The sequence below is a fragment of the Colossoma macropomum genome, unplaced genomic scaffold (genome assembly GCF_904425465.1).
Source record: "Colossoma macropomum unplaced genomic scaffold, Colossoma_macropomum, whole genome shotgun sequence".
Taxonomy (NCBI): Eukaryota; Metazoa; Chordata; class Actinopteri; order Characiformes; family Serrasalmidae; genus Colossoma; species Colossoma macropomum.
Window position 1 is genome coordinate 22890009 of NW_023494787.1, and position 22918 is coordinate 22912926.

The following is a 22918-nucleotide window of genomic DNA, read 5'->3' on the forward strand; positions in this document are numbered from 1 at the left end:
TTAAGCTGTGCGCGTGTGATGTCTGAGGTTTCTTGAGCTGGTGTGAAAGGTGTCACTTGCATGGAAAAGTCTCAGTTGGGGAGAAACAGTAGATAGCGAGTATCTTTGTTTACAGAGGTTGCTTTCCAGGATCAATTATACAATTAGTAATGTTAACCAGTGTCGAGACAAGAATTTCAACAGCTGAGGAGGCTTTTGACGTTCAGGTTAATTTTTTCTTTTCTGATATCAGTACCAATACTTGAACCTTGAAACCTGCCGATTGATACAGATTTTTCTCTTGCACATGAAATGTCTTTCTCTAAAAACTACTCAGCTTCAAAATGAGCTATTTAAATTGAAGTACTTCACTTAAGATGATTCTAAAACTGCTTAAAGGAGGAAATCCACAGCTAACAACATGACATCACACAGTGTGAGCGTGCGTTATTTCAAGCTAGGTTTGTTACAGGATTGAATCAGATTTTTTTTCCTGATGTCTGATCTAGCATTTCCTACCGATATTGGCTCAATACTGATATAGATATCAGATCAATGCCATCACAACATTAAATGCCATTGGTTCAGGATGGCTGATACTACTGTTCTTAGCTATGCAACATACATTTTTAGATAACAGTATAATAATAACACTATTATACTGTATCAGAAACCAGTCTATTTGCGATTACTTCATAACTGATGCAGCTTAAAGTCACTGTGTGATGATTTAGGCATGCAGTTTATACAATGTGAACAAGCTTAAAGCTTTATTCGCCAACTACTTCAGCCTCATAGCTCCAGTGCAAAAATAAAGAACCAAAGTTTGCATAAACACATATCTTAGCTCTTGGCTTTCGGTTCTTAGCTTTGTTTTCAATCAGTTAATTTTTCTGATTAGGCTAGGTGATTTTTTCCCATACTACTAACAGTAGCAAGGTTTCCATCTATTTTTTTTTGCACAAATTACAAGCAAAAAAAACAATGTGATTCAGCTCACATTTAGCAATAGACATGCTTTACATAATGATGTCACTTCCTGCAAAAAACTGTTGTTGCCCATGTTCTGAATTATTGATCTAAAAAACTTTTCTGGAATCGTTACGTGAGAGATCATATTTCTCTACCAAATAGAGCTGTTTGAGCACCTGAATATGAATGCAGCCAGACTTTACTGAAAATTGTCTTCCACAAAACAACGTATGGTTAGTTACTACTTGCAATTTTCAGTAATTTCTAATAGCATCCCATTTATTCCCTACCCTCAATTCATTATCATCAAGCACGGCTGTAATAATCCCTGTTTCAGACTGAGAAAAAGAATCAAGAAGAATAATGCTCTCATAATAATACTCTTCTCCAGAACATCATGGAGGACTATAACTTAATGATATATACAGGAGTCACATAATAGTCCCATTGAGGCCCAAAGACAAATTTTATTAAATCATACCCATGTAATAATTTAAAGTCACTACTATCACCATCATAATAATCTTTTTTGTCATTAGTAATAGCTGTTTCTCTATTGATACTATGCAGCTTTAACAAGACAGCCTGTTCCCATGGTGATATGGTATTAATAACTTGCAGCAGTGCTTCAGTGTTTCACAAAGAGTAGCAGAATAATTAACACATTCATGATGAAGGACCACACAAGATCAAATAAAGCAACGATGTTTTGATGACTGGTTTGTGTTTGAACGGAGTGTTGCTGCTGGGCTTGGAGCTGAATATCAAGTGTTGTGCGTCAGCATCCTCTGCCAGTGTGTGTGCGGATTCTCTCTGTGGTGCGTGTTGGCGTAAGAGACAGTGAGTTGGGAACCTTTCTGTTTGTACCCTTGTGCACGGGGTGGTTTAAGTATTACTCCTCTACATAATTAACTGAGTGGTTACGAAAGCACGATTATATAATAAAGTACTGTAGAGAGTGTAAGAGAGAGTGAGAGTGAGCGAGAGAGAGCAAGTGAGAGAGAATGATATCACACTGCTTACAGAAATAAACATGCAAACAGAGGCAAAACACAGCCATTTCTCTCCGTATTCTCACCTCTAATGCTCTTTTCTCATCTCTTAACCCATCTCTGCATCTTTTACATTCTATCTCCTCATCTCTGCACCTCTGACATCCTCACTTGGTTAGAGCCCACACTTTGCCTTTTTCTTCAGTAGTTGTGGAGCATTTGAAGAGACAAGCTTGGTACATCAGGCTGTTTGCACAACCTCATTAGATATTAAGGGAATGTTACATGGGTTGTCACTAAACCTTCAAACTGAATACCCCTCTGATTTAATTTTATTTCTAGTGTCTATATGGTACATGACTGACTAACATCTATAGGATGGTGGTGTCCTCATATCAATTGCTTGCTAAGATGCTTAGCAGTTTATAAAGAGGCATCAGTGATGGCATTACTGACAAATTAGTGTCATAACCCAACCTAGAAAATATGCCCCAAGCATGTACATAATCTGACAAAAGAGGTCAAAATATATGACACTTCCTTCCAGATAGTTTGAGGGGTGGGGGGGTCCTGGGTAACTGAAGTACCAACAGAGGTTTAGAAGACAATTGTCATTACCATCTGTTAGGTGGTCTGAGGGATTTCCTGGTCCTGATTGCAAAACCATAACTCGCACTCGAAAACATTTGGTTCTACAGCGGGAGTCGATAGCATCTGTATAGCAATTAAAGGGTGTTTAATTTTGTAGACAGAAATACTTGTTGGACATGCTTTCATCTCTGGCTATGAATGTTTTTCAGGCAAATCTTGCAGGCTGGTTGTCTAAGAAATAGGGGTTGCACAGACTAGTTGACTAGTCAACAAATAAATCCACTAGTGGGTAATGCAGGCAACAGTCGACTAGCTGACGTCAGTACCTGAAAGTACCAGTACAGCAGTGGTAAAATACAAGCTGTTAAAACAGACTGAGTAGGTTTCGAGAGCTGCTGTCTCTGATAGTAATCAGACAGGCAAATTGACTATAGAACGTTTAGCATGACGTGCCAGTAACAAAAACAAACCAGCGTTAGATAAAGTGGAGTCACTAGTTGGCAAATGGATGGAAAACTTACTACCTGCATATATATTTTTTATTTATTTATTTATTTTTTTTAAATGGGACAGCATGAATGTTTTCTGGTTCAGCGACTATATCTCACTTTTTAACTTGATAAATAATCATTTCAGACTGATAAAGCCAGTTTTTGTAGAAGCACAGATTGCCAGCAGTAGCTTAAATTCTCTGTGAGGTGAGTTACTGAGAGCTTTGGCAATTCTAGCGTGCAGTTTACATCAGACAGTCTGCATACTTTTGTGGGCAGAGTGCCAGAGACTGAAACACTGAAATACAGCAAAAAACTCTGCGGTGCACACTGTAAACCGCAACTGCCGCTAAACCAATCAATATTAGAAAGCTACTAACTAAAAAACTTTTCACTGACGTACACAAGACCAAGTAAGCTTTTAATTTATTATTATTATTCTTAAATACGGTAATGATCGCTCTTTTTTTGAATGACCAGTTGACTAGTAAAAATTGTCATGCAACCTCACTAAGAAGGGTGGAAGTGGAATAAAACACTTAAATAATTCTATTTCAAGCCAAAATAATCATCAAAATTCAAAGATACCAGATCTACAAGAAATTTGCTATACTGCGGCCTGAATGCAGCATGTTTGAGTATAGAATATGTAAATGTGGATGGAGTTCTGCGGGAGCAGTGAGAGACATGCAGGCTGCTGGAGCTGACAGAGGTAGAGAGAACTGCTGGAGTAGCACAGGCTGCCTGAGGGCTGCTGAGAGGAGCTGGAGCTGGAAAGGCTTCTCCCTCTCTCTCTCTCTTTCTCGCTCACATGCTCTCACTGGGCTTACATAAGCAGGCAGCCCTGTTCAACCTCAGGCCTCACGTTTCTTTGCTGCAGCTCACTGCATATGGATTATAAATGTGACAAATTGATTCTGCTATCAGTGTAGCACAACTCAGCAGGGGTTCAAATTAAACTGAAACTCAGCAGTTTTGGGACAACTTGGGTGTACAGGGTCTTATTCTTTTCATCTTTTGCAATGGTATTAGATGTAGCGTAGGTCTTGTCCCTCAAGAAGAAGAATAATAAATCAGAAGCATAGCTGTAGTGTTGGAATTATGTAAGTTTGAGAATGAATAATGTTTTTAAAATACAGAGTTGAAGACGCTTTGTGAGAACCGCTACAGCGTGTGTACCTGAGCTGCTGGATGAGGTCCTCGCCCTCTTTGATGACGTTAACAGTGACCTGCAGGGTGGTCTGCTGCTGCTGGCCAAAGCGCTTGATCAGATCCTGCACTGCCTCCACTGACTCAGCGTACACATCATCCAACAGCTCCTTCTGCAGCTCCTCCAGCCACGTCCACAGCTACAGCACAAAAACACAAACACTCAACCCTCAAGCAGGACATCTGATGCAGTAAGCCAGGACCCCTTTAATGAAGTAACATTCAATAACCATGTGGGGGAAAAGTCTGACGACTGGGCGATGTGATAAAACAATAATGATAATTGTAGAGTTTTTTTTTACAGTAACATAATGCTATTTTTAGAGTCGTTATAGAGAGAATTATAGAGAGTAAATAAAAATATGATAATTCTGTATACTGCACCAGCATAAGACCTTTGTTTTCTTCAGGTTTTAAAATGCTATTAATAGTAGACTTAAAAATAAGCAACAGCAAATGCTTAAAATAATAATCAAACGCTAAAGAAACATACTGCTGCTGTTGAAACAAAACCTCATATCGCCATTTTTGACGTTTTTCAGTTTTTGACATAATTTGAAAATGCCCGTAGTCCTTTATATTGTACGTAAATTTCACGACGAATGGACCGAAAGCAACGGCCCAAAATGACTTGGAAAAATGTCTGGTTCCATTGACTTACATTAAAAGTAAACTAGGTTTATTCCTTCTCCTGTAAAGTTATAATTTCAGACCTGCAAGGTTTTGTTCCGACAGCAGCAATGTACAGCTGCACGTAGTGATCACCCTTCATTTAATTATTTTTCAGTCAAAATGTCCATCAAGTACGAGCTATTCATTTTTCAGCATCAGGAAAAAAAGCAGAAAACAAATTTAACAGAAAATTACAGCTCAACAACTAAATGTAATATTTTTGCAGTATTTAATGTGCCTACACTTAACCTTTATTACAGCCTCCACACTTTTCAGAAGACTTGTTTTCAGTTTCTTAAAGAGATTGGTCTTACAAGTTGGTTGCATTTTCTGCTTCTCATGATCAAACTAATCTCAAACACACGTAATGATGCTGAAGTCTCTGGAGTGACCAGTCCATAGCTCTGGGAACACCAGAGCCGGAATAACACTTTGACCTTTGCATCTTATATTTAATTTCCTTATAAATACCTCTAGAAAAATGAATAACTTGTACTTCATAACCGTTTACACCGGAAATGAAATGAAATAAAGAGTGGACTCTGGCATTTGCACAGTACTGTATCTGGATAAGAATTTTGCTCATATCAGCCAGCCCTATCCTGCTGAAATACAAAAATCCACAGAAAGGTTTAGTGAAAAGCACAGAACTACCTCTTTAACGTGGGTGTGGAAGGCCACGGACATGTCCAGGAGGACTTTGCGCTGCTCCACGCGTCTCACAAAGTCCTGGACACGGTCCTCCAGCTGGTGGGCGGCCTGGTAGATCTCCTCCGGGTCACACTCGCCCGTCTGAGCCAACTGCTCCGCTGCCTCCAGCAGCTTATCAGCGTTGGTGTACGTGTTCTGATCCACACAGGAGAAGGTCACAAACATACACAAATACATACAATCAAGAGTTCAGCAGATTGCATAATACAAATGTAAGACACACAGAAACATATGCTAAATTCCTGAGCTACATTAGCCATCTACAGCTCAACAGCACTGATATAGGTTTTCTTATTTATACCAAGGAGGAAACCACTCAAAGCAGGACTTGATTTCACTTCTCTGTTAAACTCAAGCGTCACGGCAAGAACTTTTTATCTTTTCCTGGTCAATGTACATCTGCCTAATACTGTACTGAGCTCCTTCGCAATCATGTTCTTATATTTAATGTAATTGGTAGTTCATCAGAAGCTGTTGTAAAATACGTGGTATGTACAGATGCCTGTGTGCACACCTCAACTGAATTCTGTTCTATTTAAATATCTAATTATAATAAGTTCATGATTATATTACCAAAAACTAAAAAGCTGACAAAATGACTACATTATACAATTATTATTAAATTATAGTTACCAGTCATTACTACTGCACACTCATGTGCCTTATTCAAAAGTATAAACTTGCCTGTTCTAATAAGAAATGCTGTGTTTTGGAAATGAAATAAAATTAAACTTTGTTTTGATCAAACAGCTGTTTATTTGTCAGTTAACAGGTAATTAGTCATTTACATCCATATTACAAACTGAACTGAACTAGAGGAGAGAGAAAAAAGAAGGGGAAGGATGTAAGAAAAAGAGAATGGGGTGGGAGACGCTCACCTGAGCCACTTCTTCAAAGTCTTCATGCCGTTTCTGCAGGGCTCTGGCACGATGGAGAGACTTCCCCACTCCTGTATGCTTACTAAGAAACGCCTCACCATGGTTTTCAATCCAGTCAAGCACCTGTGTGTGGGTGCACATACACACAGACACACACAATTTAAAATTAAGATGTGAAGACTAAGTGGAAGCTTTTTAGCCTTTACTCATGTACGACAAATGTGAGAATATGTCCCGTCAAACAGCTTGAGATAATGACAGTGCAATACAAAAGGCACCACAGCAAGTGAAATTGTGGGTCACAGAAAGCGAGAATTATGCAGATGAGCCCCAGAAAGGTGATGTGCTCCCTGTCTCTCGCTCTCTCTCTATCTGCCACTCTTCAAGCGCTCTGCACCTGAATGCTGCAGAGAACACTGGTTTCCATAGCAACAGTCTCCCAGCCTATGAGTGGAAAAAGTGGTGGTGCATTCCTCCCCAGCTAAGCACCCAAACCATCACAGAGCAGAGCAGACTGACTCCAGCACAAACCCATCCACAGTGCCTGAAAGCCTGTTAACTATTAAGAGTGAACGAAAGAGACAAGAGAGGCAAAAAAGCAACAAGGACGGACATTTTTGCCTTTTAATTACACATCACTATTTCTGTTATGTGTGCATGAAAATAATCTCTGCATTATTTTGCCAAGATGTTGCGGTGGTGTTTTTCAGCCTGCATGAAAGGAACAGCATCAGTGGTAATTATACGCTTAGCCTGCGCAACCCAACATGAGCTTTTTTTAAAAGCCGAGGCTTTCGCTGCTTTTTGCAGTGAAATGCAGAAGATAAGTCTGCTTAGGTTAAATACCGCATGGAGTACGGAGGAGAGCTGAAACATCTTCATTACAACCGTATATCAGGATATTAGCATCCCACAGCCAAGCAGCTTGCCTTTTAATTATTTATGCTCATCCCTCTCTCGCTTTCTATCTCTTCCTCCATCACTTGCTTGTTGCTCTTTAAATCCCTCTCACTCTCCGGGTGAGCTTCCGAAATTCAGCTTGCCTACAGCCTTTATGTGGGAGCATGCGTGTTCAGAGGGTGGTGTTGGGGTAGTGTTTACCTGTTGGACGTCCTGCTGAAACACACACAGCTGCAGGCGCTGGTGCAGACGGAGCTTTCTATGTTGCCAGATGTTCTCCAGTTGTCTCTGGTGATGTAGGACCTCATGGATGATGTCCAGTACGTGGTGTACGGCCTTGGAGTAATTGGCGGAGGCTGTCAGCGAATCAGCGCTGCCAGGCGTCAGAGGCCGCTGAAGTTTGTCCAATAAGGCTTTGCCATCTTGACTAACCTGCACAAAGCAAACAAGAAAATGACTCTTCCTACCTTATTGGAGTTAATGACAGGATTGACTGTGCCGCACCAGCCCCTTCATGCTTCTATGCCTTTTTCAATTGGTATAATTAGTTTAAACTGTGACCGTAGCAGCACCTGTAATTGGCACTCATGTATTAATGTGTACCAACGGCACCGGGATCAATTCATTTAGGAGTGTTTTCAACAACACACAGTGATTAAACTACTTTTTAAAACACTTTCTCTTCCTCACATACACACATGTATTTTGTACTGTACCTCAGAGTAGGCAGTTGTGATATGTTCATACAGGCCCTGGTGATGGTGGATGGCGTCTTCTAGATCCTGGAGCTCAGAGGGCAAATCAACCTCTCCACATGCCTTACACCACGAGTCCACATTACTCATGTACTGTTGGCACGAGACACACCACAAGAGACATGAATGAGCCATCCAACACTTTTTACAACGTTTAATGTCAAGTTCAACCTATTAACATTCTGGTAAGTCTAGAGTTGCATTCCTTTCACAACTCAAAGGGGCTGGCAACTCTGTCGCAAATGTTGTAACACAAAAAACTAAAGATGCATGACTTGATCATTAACTCATGTCAGATTTGAAAAAATATATAGTGAAATGGCATGTAAAACAAGAAAATCCAAATATTGGCAAATAGTAAACATTTTACCAGAATTAAGGTATGTTTTTAAAATAGCAGCTAGCTCGCTTACTGGTGTTGTGTTTGTGGGATGGTTCTGTGGTAAAGAGCTGCTGACAAAACGTCTACCACTATTTTAAATTGGTTCCAGGGATCACTTGATGTCAGCGTCTTCCAATATTGTCCCACCCAACTCAAATCCAGCCGAGAAACCTCTGTGTTGTTCTTTGACTTTTAATATTACATCCATGCAGGGCAGGGGCTTGCACCAACAGGTCCTGACTGCTAAGTCAGTTGTAGTGAAGACCAGTTTTTAGTGAGAACTTTACAGCTGTTGCGCCAAACAAAGTTACGCCTAGGCTCAATTAAGACCGGTATCAGCCAGGTCACATGCAACAATGACAGCTCCTAAGCAGTCTGCGTTACTAAGTAAAAAAACAGCAGCACATACCTATGACTGGCAACTTGACAGCTGATGCTCACAGCGAAATTTGAATATCGTTTAAATTTTAGAGTCTGCTTAAAGTCACTTTGATGGATAAACATCTTCGCAGCTTAAGAAATAGAGAGGCAACAGGGCTGGTTCGAGAGGACAACACACAGGAGAACAGTGTTTCTCAACCTTTTTGAGCCACACACATCCAAAATGTACTTTAGGGGTTTGTGACCCCCTCCATCTCAACTCACACGCCACAGCTCTTCACATTTCTCTGCAAGGAGGACATGGACCTCAGCTCTAGAAGAATGGCTCTGCAGTTCTGTTGCAAACACTCCACACTGCTAGCTCTGCTTCTACTTCAGTATGTTGAAGGTGAGGACTTTATCACACAAGACTGCTAGCAAGTACATGGAAGAACATCCAGCAGCTCTATCTAAACTCATTCTGAATGAGGCAACTTGTCTGCTTTTTGCATGTTTTGCAGCATAGTTAGCTAATCACATACTATTCATACACACAAGTTACAAGTTAAGTGAAATTAGCTGTTTCTTCACAAGAGCCTCAACGCTTAAGGGGCGTGTCTGACTGCACAGTGAATTAACTTGACAATCCCTCATGGATTTCAAATACAAACCAAAAAAGCTCAGTTTCATTCAGTATATGTTGGCTGGCTACACAGACTATAAAGCAACAAAAAATGTATTAACCTCTTATAACTGCGATTCAGTAATGTCTTTTAACTCACTGTTAGGAACAGTGTCAGATACTTTGACTTGCAGAATTTCTTTTCCTTTTCTCTTTGTATTTTGGATTGTACAGAATGGGAAATGCAGACACATTTTAGTTCAATTCATGCCCTGAAAGTTATGAGTGCCTTCGGTTACGACCAGGCATAAGCACTGCTGGTGCAAACAGCCCCAGGAGCCCTCAGCTAAAAGCATTAACAGATTAGCAAAATAGGCCGACAGCACCTTATCATTATATTTTGTAACATGTAAAATTCTTTGATGTTTATTATTGCTTAATTAACTTCACCATTTTTAATTGTTTTCAATACAGTTACTGAATAGTAATCCTTGGACGGGATCTCCATGAAGCTTAATGGGTTAATACAATACTATATTTACTGTAAGAGAAAAAAGAGGATTCCATCGATTTTTCAAACTTTCTACTTAATAACTGATAAGTCATTCAGAGTGGTTTGATGTGAAATGGTCCATTTTAGAGAAACTTGCTGACTCAGATTTCTTTACAGTGGTGGTGATAGGAACCAGAGGTCACAATGTTTGCAATGCAGATATAGCCATTTTATTTACTATTCAAAATTGCTGGTGAACCTACACATGTCTGCTGAGTTTTTATAAATAATATTGATAAATGTGCACCATCTCTTATACGAATGAATTGTAAAAAACGTCAAAACCTTATGTGACAACTACTGTAAATCTCAGACATGAGACAGTGTATTTGTAACCATTTAATCCACCCTTTTCTGAGGCATTAACCTTTTCCCATTTCCACTGTGAACAATTCTAACTCAGCAAGTTTCTCTAGAGTGGAGCATTTCACATCAAACTACTGTAAATGAGTTTCCCCATTAACTATTCAAATACGTTGAAACTTTTGAAAAATCATTGGAATCCCCCATTCCAAAATGAAGATTAGACTAATGTTCAGGTATTTTATTTACTATTCAGGGGAATATACTACATCCTCTGCCTTGTAAGATTCCACACTGTACATTTCAATCAATTACATTCATTTAAACCATTTAAAATACGCATGCCACATTAATTCCAAAATTAGATTCTCCACACAATGCCATGCATCATTAGCAGTTCAGCACTTCCCCACACTTGTCTTTATAGAACTAAAAAGAAAAATATCAAAAGACAATAGGCTAAATAAACCTAAGCATGTCAATATAGGGTAAAATTGGCATACTGAAGATCGAGCTTCAATACAGTCTAATATAAATTCACTCATGTAAAGAACTTCATGATTCTTGACAATCCCCCTCCCCAACGGAAAGAAAAAGGGGGGGCGGGGTCTGTCTTTGACCCAGCTTCCAGGTCTCAAACAGAATGGCATGGATGAGGGGGACTGAAACCAGGCTTTGTGTACAGAGAGAGAATGCGAGATGGGGCAAAGCTCACAGGAGAGAAATCCCTGGAAAAAGAGGGTTGATCCTACTGCCGCATGAAAAGGCACCATAGATGAGAGGAATATTCCATGAGTGAAAAAATGGGGCACTCATACTCCTGCGGTCTTATGCACTCAGGAACTCTTTTACATCTCCGAATTTTCCACCAGTGTGTATTTATGGAGGAAGATATGAATGGATAAAAACAAATAAACAACAGAAGACTAAAATAAATCTGAACACGTTTCATTTTTTAAATTGTATGAGATTCCTAAGTTTGAAAGAGTGCTTTTATACCCTGTAGCAACAATGAACTGAACTCAAATGATTGTGAGGAACATATGGAAAGAGTATTACTCAGCCTCAACTTTACTCCTCTTTTACATGTCAACTAACTTTAGCTGGCTTACATATTCACTGCTTATATCAAAACTACGGATGTGACTCACAGATGAGGCATGTTTCTCATTCAGTCCTAGCATTACCACTAAGATTTGACAGAAGTAGCATTGTGCTGCATTTTCTGACCTGGTCACATTTCTGGTGGAAGGTAGCAGACATTTCCAGCAATGTGCTCCTCTCGTCCAGAGCAGCAGCAAAGGCCTTCCACTCCTGCTCCAGCTGGCCTGAGATCTGCTTGATCTGCTGGGATGCGTAGTGGCCGGCCTCCAGCAGCCGGTTCCCAACAGACATGATGCGGTTAATGTTCACATACACATTCTGCACAAGGACAAGACAGGGAATCAAGTTAGCAACAACTAAAGCATATTAAAGATTCTCAACTTCTTAAATTATTAAAGTATTGTTTAATGAGAGCTTGAAAGGTTTGTTTTCCAAAATTTTCAATTGGTCCATTCGTTATGAAATGTTCCTACAAAGTAGAGGCAGCTGCTGTAGTAAGCAGCATAAAAATATATGAATAACAAACAAATAACAAGCAAACAAAAGGGGAAAAATGGACTTACAAGGTTCTTCTGACCATGACAATTTTAATAAACTGGTTTCTATAGTGGCTTCCATTCACACCTGTGCTCTGAGTTTGTTTCCATACATGGAGACCTCTGAGAGTAGTCATTATTCTTTAGTGGTCATTATTCTTCAGGGGAGAGCACAGATTTTACAGTTTGATTAGCATGCCTCTGACCAATAACTCACAGCTACCCCTTCAAATACTGCAAACAACCTCCCTGTGCAAATATCTAGCAAGGTCCTGGGTAGCCAGACCACTTTCTGATCCTGCTAACTACCATTCCATCTAGAATATATTTAAAAAAAATATATTTTGGCTGCACATGAGGGTTAGAATGATTACTTTGCTTGTTTAGCTGGAACAATTGCGTAATAATGCACCTGCAGAACGTTTAGAGCCACGTCAGCTACATTGCAGGCATTTACATCTCAACAGCTGCAACTCTCACACAACTGGAATGCCTGTGAATTAGCCGATTCCCCATTCCCCTCTGTTTCCTCTGTGCCTCTCTGAAACAGGAACTGATCCATATTTGTGCTAAAGAGGCTCCTGAAAGCATGCCCCTGTATGGGTCTAGAGCAGCCTGTGGGACACCACTCACACAGGAAGCATTTAGGTGGATCATTGCCACTGCTCCATTACTGGACATGTGATGAGTCACTAGCACTGAACACTGAGATTCTTAAGAGGCTGCTCCACCATTACACCATCCCATTCAAGCAAAAGCCATGTTACTGAGGGAGCCGGAGTACCTCTATTTTCTTTGAAAACTGACATCTGTTCAGTTCAAAAACATTCTAATCCACAGTAATCTCAGTTTCAGGAGGACTGAAGCACTAGCCTGAAACAATTCATTATGGGTTCTAGAGGAGGTATCAGAGGATTTAGATTGTAACTACTGGCTCAGTGCCAGCTTACAAGCACTGTATCCAGTACTGAACCTTCTGTGAGCCCATGGGAGGAGAGAGAAAATACCTCAAAGGTGTTACAGTGAGTGCTCCAAATTTAATCTTCCACTGGCAGTTCTAACCACCCATTCCTAACACTGAGCTTATTCTTGTCAAAACCACCAACATAACTTGTAACGATGCACCACTCATGAATTTTTATGGTTGAAGCCCAATTATGATATCTTTACAGCCCACTTGGCAATGGCTGATTTTTCTTTATTTATTTTTTTTTATTTTTTCAGGCTGATTTTTATCAGCTTTTTTTTTTTTAAACTCGAAGCTCACAATATGTGGACTAAATGAACACATGAAACACACTAGCACATTCCAAGTACTTTCTATTAGCCAAAGCTACAATATAAAAAACATTATTTACTCTTTAATGGGCCAAACTGGCATTTTAAAAATTACTTAAATAATATGAATCGAATGAAGTGCTACATAGAAAATATGAGGAACTGGTTATTTAGCACTAGTCATGCATAAAAATGCTGTGAGAGTTTAGCATAGGTGTAGTAGCAGCATTCAAATACTACACAAGTGCACATACCTAACTCAAGTTATTTATTATGGAGGCATAATAATGTCGAAATCATATCTACATCAGACAGATGTTTATATTTGACTGGATATTTCAAATTGATACTTGCTGTATTTATTGTATTCTGCAAGAGCAGAATGTTTAGATGATGCTGGGCTACTACACTAAAATATCTCTATTTGTATATAAATATCACCAATATCTCCAAATTATATTTCTCTATAATTTTCATCCAAGTAGCTCTAGTCCCATTTTCTAGATAATATAAATAATTATGGCATCAGCAGCAGATATGTACAAGAAAAACATTGGAAACTGATATTGGCCCATAATTCCAATACAGTTGGGTGCAAGTTTGAACACCTCCAATCAAAGTATATGTTTTGTTGATTTTGTAAAGTGAAAATAATCCTATATGGGGTACATACATATGGCACTTTCAGTTTCATTGCATTGCATAATTTATTTTTAGCTTAAGATATTGGAAAAAATAAAACATAAAATAAAAAATGTGCTGTAACTTTTGAACAGGCCACATTTCATGCTTATTTTTTTTCCCAAAACACACTCTCTCTCTCTCTCTCAATATAATATATATAATATATAATATATATATATATATATATATACATATACATATACAATATATATATATATATATATACATATATATATATATATATATATATATACACACACACACACACACACAAAATTTGCTGATTGCCATTCATGTGCATGGTCAATTCCGATCATGCATCCCTATAAACTAGTACAAGTAATAAACATCTGCAAAAACAATTTGAATTATTTCAGAATTTAAGAAACAATATTCTTATATAACTGGACGGCTAAAAACTTCAAAATCCATGTATGAATACAAGCACAGGCTTTTGCTAATGAAAGCAAACCAGCAGAAACCCATTTAAACAAGGAGAGACTAAAGGAAAGGAATAAAAGCCACAGCATATAAAGAAAAGAAAATCACCACATAAGGGAAAATTAAATGAACATTACTTCAAAGCACTTGTCTAGACATAATAAGGACGCCGCATATTCATTCATTCATAAATGTTCCTGTCTCAAAAATGCCCTGTTTACATGACCAAATGATTTGCTTGTCAGGTACAGAGGAGCCAAAACAACTCAAAAATAGTTACTTGCTGGCATGCAGCTACTGAGATAGCAATTCACAGCGCATTCTAAATCAGATTTCTAATCTTACAAAACAGTAAAATTCTGTGTAGTGTTCTTCTTATCTTACCATGCAGTTCATGGCAAAGTGGTTGTGCTGGGTCTGGAGCTCCATGGCATGGGAGTGATTGTTGCCAATCTCAGTGTAGCCTGCCAGAAACAGGCCTTTGTTGTGCATGATCCAGTCAAACATCTGCAAAGACACAACATACAAACACACACACTCTTTAACATCTTTGGCCTGAGGGGGTTTAGGGAGCACGTGTGTCTGTGTGAGTTTCAACATGCAATGGTGTGTATACACGTGTTATGTTCTGGATGACCGAGCAGTACAGCGAGTTTGTGCATGTACACAAGCAAATGCACAAAAATGTTCAACTGAAAAGAAAAAAAACTGTGTTGGTTTTGTGTGCAATGTGTGTGTTCCAACACATTCATAACAGTGGGTCCATGAAGATGATGTGGATAAAAATAGGATGCTTAAGAATGACCCGATTCTCAGGAGGAGAGAATAGCTCTTGGTGTCCTAGCAACATGCAAAATCCTCCACCCACTACATGCAGCATTTAGACTGCTCCATTAGTGCTGAGGCACAAAGTAAACACCGTTTAAGAAGGCGAGCAAAGAAAAAGATTATGTTCATTTATATTATCATGAAAATAACAGTGTTACATGAAATCCCTGCTTTACACATGCACTACTAATTATACTACACTCTTAATAGCCTGTCTCATCTTGACTATTATCAAGTAGTACGGTCAGGTAGGAGGGAAAAATAGCAGATCATGAGACTTAAAGAAGGGTACATGATATACGATAAGTATCATGGTATTTAAAACAGACTAAATGCGCAAGTAGTGTCACATTTAAAACCTGCTATAAAACCCTATTAATACAATGATTGTTATTCAACGTTTCATATACTGCACTAAACACAACTATACAGGATTAATTACGCTCTCTTTATAATGTAACATTCAGCTGGTCAGCTTTCCCAGAAATGCATATCGTGCATCACAATTACAAAAATTATCACAATAACAATACAATATCTTAAATATCGTGCCCACCTCATGGTCAGGAAGCACACAAAAAGAAACGCAACTCCAACTAGCTCAAAATAAGGCGCATAATTTGAACTTCTGGGTCCATATTGCACAACACTGATAATCGTGGTGCAACAATACATTAACATTGTGACATTCTGATCGTTTTAATTTTGCATTGTAGAGAATAAATATTCAATTAATTATTCCTCTAATAAAATTGGTTGAAAACCAAAGTTTGCATACGATCAGCACTTATCAACATGTCTTTCCAGCACTCCTCCTGCCCCCCAAGTTTTAATGTCCATCCATCCATCATCTAAACCGCTTATCCTTCTGGGTCGCGGTGGGGTGCTGGAGCCTATCCCAGCTGTCTTTGGGCGGAAGGCAGGATACACCCTGGACAGGTCGCCAGTCCATCGCAGCAATTCTAATGTACGTTTTCCAATATGACTACAGGCAACATTTTTCTTTCAAGTTTTGTTCAAAATATCAAGAGAATATCAAATTCTGAACCCACTGTCATGAATCAACAGTATGCACCGTAGACACCATTGTCACGCTTTAGAGAACTTCATTATACATTCTTAATAAAAAAAACAGAGGGACACACAACAAAGGCGGTACTTCGTTTACAGAGTAGACGCTAATACCTTAATAACAAATTTAACATACACAGCAATGACTGCTAGAATATCCTACCTATTTTCTAAAAATCACCATTTAAAAAAATAACCCAAACGACCAACACCTTAGAGCACAACACTGCTAATGTTCGATTAATCAAAGCGCTTTCTGATTAGTCAAATTATATTTTTATCTTGGTATTTATAACATGCGGTAAGTGCACTTGTACTGTATTTTAATGACTTGGCTACACCTGTAACAAAACTTCATAACATTCTTATGCATAACTCATTGTGCTAAATTGCCAGTTGCCTCTTACTTTTGATGTAGTACATATTTGATTTGTGTCATTTTATAAAGGCAACCAATTTAAAAATAGAAAATTTTGAAATGCCAGTTTGGCCGATTAAAAAGGAAGTAATACTGTTTATATTGCATGATTGGCTATAAAAATTTACTGGAAATATGTTAGTCTGTTTCATTTAGCCCACACTGAGCTTCAGATTAAAACAAGATGAAGCCAAAAAAGAAAGAAAGAATCAGACAGTAGTTAATTACACTGGCTGTAAGGAAATCACATGCAGAATCGATCATAAAAATTCATGATCGGTGCATCCCTCGTCACAACTGCATTATTAATATATACTTTTAATTTGTAAAGTCTTGCAACACTCTGTATCTAATTACATATAATGTTTTCTACATTCAAGTAGATCCCAGGAAGAGTACCTATTACCTTAAGTGCAGCTTATGGAGATCCAAATAACCCATCAAAACCAAACCATAAGTATCGCCGTTCATCAGTATCACTGTACATCAGTAATATACCAATAATAAATAAACCCTGTGCATCATTCAACCCCTCCACTCTCGCTGTGTCTGAGTGCCTCACCTTCTCTGCATCTTGCTCAAAGAGCCTGAGCTGGAAGCACTGGTCAAGCTGTAGCTTGCGGACATGCCAGGCCTGGTGCAGGTTCTGCCGTGTGCTGTGCAGCTGCTCCAGCAGGGCGGAGATGCGGGGCAACAGGCCCTGTGTGTCTGCGTTGGGCTGGCCCTGACTCTCCCTCTGCCCAGGACCCACGGGCACTGTGCGGTTAGCATAGCTCTCACTGCTTTGGATGCGCTGCAGTAGCCGCTGGCCCTCTGAGTCCACCTCTTCCACCGGGGCTTTCATCACCTTCTTTTTCAGTGCAGCATGTTCCTCAATCATACGTCGTGCCCCTTCCAGGTCCTGAGGGAAGTCTTTACGTGTGACTGTGTCCTGCATCTCCTCCAGCCGGGCCAGCAGGTGCCGTGCATTGCCTGTGAAGTCTTCAAAGGCCACACGGATCTCAATCCACTCCTCATGATTGTAGTCCAGGCTGCCCTCAAAGTCGGGTGTCAGCTGGGAAGGGTCCACCACCTTGGACAAGCCCTCCAGGGACACCATGGTGGTCTGAAAAAGCAACACAAATAGTGAGTGCACGGCTGGAGGAAAAAGGGAAAAGGTGGAAGCAGGAAGAAATGAAAAGGAAGTTAATGGTATGGTTTATTTTTAACGGAGAGGAAGGAAGCAGCTGAAAATGGTAATGAGAAGGAAATTACAAATTGGAATGCTATGCATTACAATACCCAGTGCAGTACCTCTTTGCCAAGAATGGATTCTAAAGATATGTTTAACTTCCAAATCTCTTCTAAAAATGTCAGATATTAGGTACTGTATTTCTAACACATTAATGAAAAGCAACGGAAAAACGTCCGATTAGGCAGCTTTTGGTATTTTGGTTTAACGCTTCAGACGTCTGGTTCCTATCGCAATCACTGAGAAAAGTTCTGAGTCTAAAGTTTTTCTAGAATGGAACATTTCAAACCACTCTGAATGACTCTGAATTCAGCAGAATTTCACTTTAATAACAAGCAGAAGTAACAAACAGAGAGGAAATAGAGAGGAAAAAAAACATCAAAATCAGTCAACACGCACAGCAGCACAATAACACTCAGTACCATCTTAATGTTCTGAGTCCCGTATGATTCAACACAGCCATTCCAGGCTCAGTTAATGACCAGTAAGGTGGGACAGTTATTTTTAACAAGGGGCAAAAATCTAATTTAACTTGGCTGCTTGGGGACAGCCTGAGGTCCAGACTAGCAAGAAACATACAGACTAGAGCTGGTCGCGAAGCCCCAGGGCATCAGAGCAGGCTAAAACATCAGCACAACTGCAGACCAGGAGCACAACCAGCCTATCAGAAACGTAAAGCAGCAGACAAGAAGGGAGAGGTATACAGGGCTGTATGTTTATAAGACTGGAACAACCTGACAAGCATAGCTAATCTGTTTTACTCTCTTGAATCACTGCTTCCACTAATCATGTCAGAAAATCAGAGATCACTGCCTCAACATCTGTGTATCCTTCCTCCCCGTCCAGTTATCTATCCATCATTTGAGCTCTTACAGACATTTCCTCGCCTGCTCAGAGATGTCAGTTCTGAGCTAGTGAAATCATGGGCTGATCTACACAGGCACGGACAGAGATGGAAAGATGAAGAGATGGTGAAATGGAGAGAGAGAGAGAGAGCAGATGGACTGACAAAAGCAAGTGAGTGGGCTCCATCACGGCTGTGTGAAAAGGCGAGAGCCAAGCTGTTGGGCTCTTTTGTTGAGTCAAGGTAAATGCGTCCCACTGCTATTCTTTCAACCAAATCCTGCATTCACTCACATATTCAAAAGCTCCTACCTTTACAGACATATTTTTAGAACGACCAAAAAAACAGGTCTAGTCCATTAGCCAGCACTGTTTCTCATCCGTATAGCAGGGCTGCAAAAAGTAATCTTTTGACAGTCAATTATTTATCTGAATTAACCAACTACTAACGGTTTAATCAGCTTAAATGTGGCCTGTAAACTTGAGCTCTAACAATGACGTTTGGCAATGTTCTGATACACTGAGGTACTTTTCACCAAGATATTACCATAACAGAAAAAAAGGATGGTGCTCTATTTAAACCTGTCTATAATTTTTAGCTATTTAGGTTAATTATTTAGCTAATAATTATGTAGATTACAGTCTGAGCTCTTGAAGCTGCAGCATGATTTAACCGGTTTACAATTTAAATTTGCTTGCTGACCAGACGAGCTATGTGCAAATAGGTTTCTGCAGCAAGTTGATGTGTTGCTCACATAGGTACAACACTATAAGTAAACTGCTGACATCTTCAAGTTAACTCATTCTAGGCTGGATGTCACACTGAAAAGGTAAACAAAAAGTCAACAGAAATATTTGTTGACTAGCTTTTACTGTCGGAATATTGATAACAGACCACAAATAGTTGCATTTTCTGATAATGCAACGTTTTTCAATACACTGAGCAACTATGTTTTTGTGCAGAGCATCACTGCCAATCCTAACCTTTGACTCTAAGACCAAATCTATACCAAGCTTAAAGAATAACTACACCCAACTTTTGGAGGTGGGGCTGCGAGGGAAACCGGGCGGGCTGGGCTGCTGTGTTTTTAGAGCTGGCGTACGTTAGCTACCAAAAAATATGGAGAGTGACCGAATCAAACAGCACTTTAGCAACTGAGAGGTCCCAGGCGGCTGACGATTTTTCTCTACTACCATCCCCATCTTCAACGAGGGAAGGTGTTTCTGATCAGGCAGGGCGTCTTGAGCCTTAACAGTATGAGCCACTGACTCAAGCCTTAAGACTTAAGAGTTAACATAGTGCCAGAAAATGATTACCAGCGAGCGGCAGAGGCGCTGAACGGTAGACCATTTCCTAAAACCATGATGGCTAGCTTCTATTTATCTGTTCAGCAGGTCCATATTCGATAAACCCGGGTCCTGATTTCTTAGATACACTGATTCCGAACGAATAAAGTGGATTTCTTTGCACCCTGTCTAAGTTTCGTTCAGTTTGACATCAAGGTCGCAGACTGCATCACCTGTCATCCAGGGTTTGCTGCGGTGGCCCTAAATCCTTACGTTCTACAAGCTGTTCATGGCACTTACCTGTGTTGCATCTGATTCAGTTCCCTCTCAAATTCATGTTCCCATTTATAAATCAAACGCTCAGTCGCACGCACTCACTGAACAGAAACCAACGGCAAGTAACACCGGAAAGCGGGAAAAAAGTTTGAGAAAGGCTGTATGGATGAAAGGTTGACACAGTCAGTAACAATGGCCATTTAACGTTAACCTTTCCTAAACTGTTTCGCTTTCCGGAGTTCCCGTGTTGCTTGCGGTTGATGTCTGTTCAGTGAGTGCGTGTGTCCAAGTGTCCGAGTTGTGAAGGGAAACGTGAATTGGATGCAGGACCGGCAACTTTATGGAGACTCGCAAGAATCCTCACTTAATCGGTCCAACATCTTTACTACAAACTAAGCTTAGATTAATTGGGTTATTTACAGTTGTTACATACATTTGGCATATCGCAGCCTTGTGAGGTGGTGTTGGCGGGATTTAGCTCAGCGTGTGAGTGGGGTTATCTCCTCCGCTCCGGGGTCCTATGCTTTCATATTTAGTAGGACGTCATCAGGGCGGTAATGTTGGTTGACTGATTTGCCTACTGTGACGTTTCATGGTACTTTAGTACAAAGACACGTCATCCGCGCCTATAGCAGAGTTGAACTAGAGACGCGCTGCAAAGGTGGAACTGACCACAATAAAAATATTTTACAGTTTAGAAAGATGTGTCCACATTTAAAGAAAGACTGGTATATTTTATCATTACAGAACAGTGCATTTCAGCTGTTAATGAAAAATAAAAGGTCTTAGGGTGTAGTTACTGTTTAAACAGTCCATTTGACAGTTGGTTTAAAGGCCTTCAGTTGCTCAAGACCATGAACAATTAATCTCTCTAAATCCAAACCAAAAAGAGCAAAAGGGAGTGCCTTGCCAGTCAACCAACACCCTGCAAATGCTGCATTATCCAGTATGTCATCATCAAATCATAGTTTAACCCCAGAGTCAAAGCATTTCAAAAGCACATCTAAAAGGCAGCAAAGGCACCTGCACTGTACCTTCCGTTTTACACCTTCGCTCTTCAGCTTCAACTCGTAAGCCCTTGATAATAAGTTAATGAATCGAAACAGGCGTGTTCTATTAGGGGAAAAATCTGAGCACTGCAGGGACCCACACCTTAGCACTGGGATTTGCCCTACAGTGTACAGAGAGTAAAACAGGAGAAATCAGCTAGGAGTGAGCCAATACTTGAGCAAAATGGATAGATGTGCATGTCTGTGCATATCTTGTATACCGTAAGATAAATATTAACTCTCCTATCTAGTCTAACGTAGTATTTGAAAAGCATTAACCAAAAGCTAATTTAAAAGGGGTATTTGCTTTAAAAAAGGTAAATGCACTCTATTATTTAGAAATGAGTAGCTGAACAGAAAAGTATTCCTTATTTATACATCTAACTACTATGCTGAAAACATATAGTATAGATTCATCAGTAGCTTTGGGCTTATAACTGATATGGAGTATTGCAATAAATAAGTGCTGATATTAAGCAAATTTTGATTTATTCATTTTCTTTCATGTGCCACATGATAGCTTTTTATTGCTTTTCCTTTATTTCACCTTTTCATACCTATTCTATGGTTAGTTAGTTTAATTATATCGCAACAGATCACCACCAATTAAGCAGCTACACACATAAATGCTTTGGCAAGATTACAAGAAATATTCAGTCTGGCAAAGACTGCAAATGAAACAGTGAAACTCCGGTACGTGAGATTTACTCTCCGGTAAGGTGTAAAACAGACGACCTTGACCGGAAGAATTTTTTGTGCAAAATTTTATTTTCCAACCAAACCAACATGGAGAACCACTGCATGTTAACAGTGTTTCATGCTGTCTGTGCAGAATATAGTTATGCGGTAATATAGCCCAGAAGGTAATTACATTGTAATAACATTAACATTAGGGAAAAATGCAAGCTATAAGGTTCAATAACACTCACAATTTATACTTTGTAATTGAATTTGGATCATATCAGTTATCATGATCTCTGTAAACGATAACTGTTTCTCTACATTTCCATTATCCTTCAAGTTCATTTACTTATTTACTCATTCATTCATTTTTGCAAAGTAAACAATCTTCACTGCACAACTGAAAAACTAGGACTTTATAAAATATTACATAATTTTCACTGGCAAACCGCCAGTCGTTCATTTGAATATCTTCTGCCTAGCACCATTAGAAGAGTAAACACATCCACCATGAGGTAAACCAGGACCTTCAGCAAAATTCCTTTATTTGTTATCAGCACTGAGGGCACTGGCTCTCCGACACGAATAAAAACAAACACCTTCACCCTGAAACACGCCAAATGAAAACAACACGATCCAGAAAAGCAAAACGGCTGTCGACAAACCACAAATGATGTGATGTGGACTAACATATTACACCAAATAGCACCACAAAACATCTGTGTTCTGCTGCGAAGACATGCAGCCCACCGTCCTCCTATCTGAATCAACTGACAGATGAAGAAAATGTATGGATATTTTGCTCAATGCATAGTGCAGCA

General features: G+C 39.5%; 1 protein-coding gene across 5 annotated transcripts in view; it reads right to left on the bottom strand.

Moving 5' to 3' along the window:
• Positions 1-22918, bottom strand: part of trioa (trio Rho guanine nucleotide exchange factor a) — a 111891-nt gene that overhangs the window by 33468 nt on the left and 55505 nt on the right. For all 5 annotated transcript variants that reach the window (XM_036566483.1, XM_036566481.1, XM_036566484.1 and 2 more), the window contains exons 6-13: positions 17293-17835; positions 14798-14920; positions 11601-11792; positions 8112-8243; positions 7597-7827; positions 6496-6618; positions 5561-5752; positions 4205-4374 (exon numbers count right to left, since the gene is read on the bottom strand). In XM_036566483.1, coding sequence (XP_036422376.1) covers positions 4205-4374; positions 5561-5752; positions 6496-6618; positions 7597-7827; positions 8112-8243; positions 11601-11792; positions 14798-14920; positions 17293-17835 — 1706 coding nt within the window. The remainder of the gene's footprint in view (positions 1-4204; positions 4375-5560; positions 5753-6495; positions 6619-7596; positions 7828-8111; positions 8244-11600; positions 11793-14797; positions 14921-17292; positions 17836-22918) is intronic.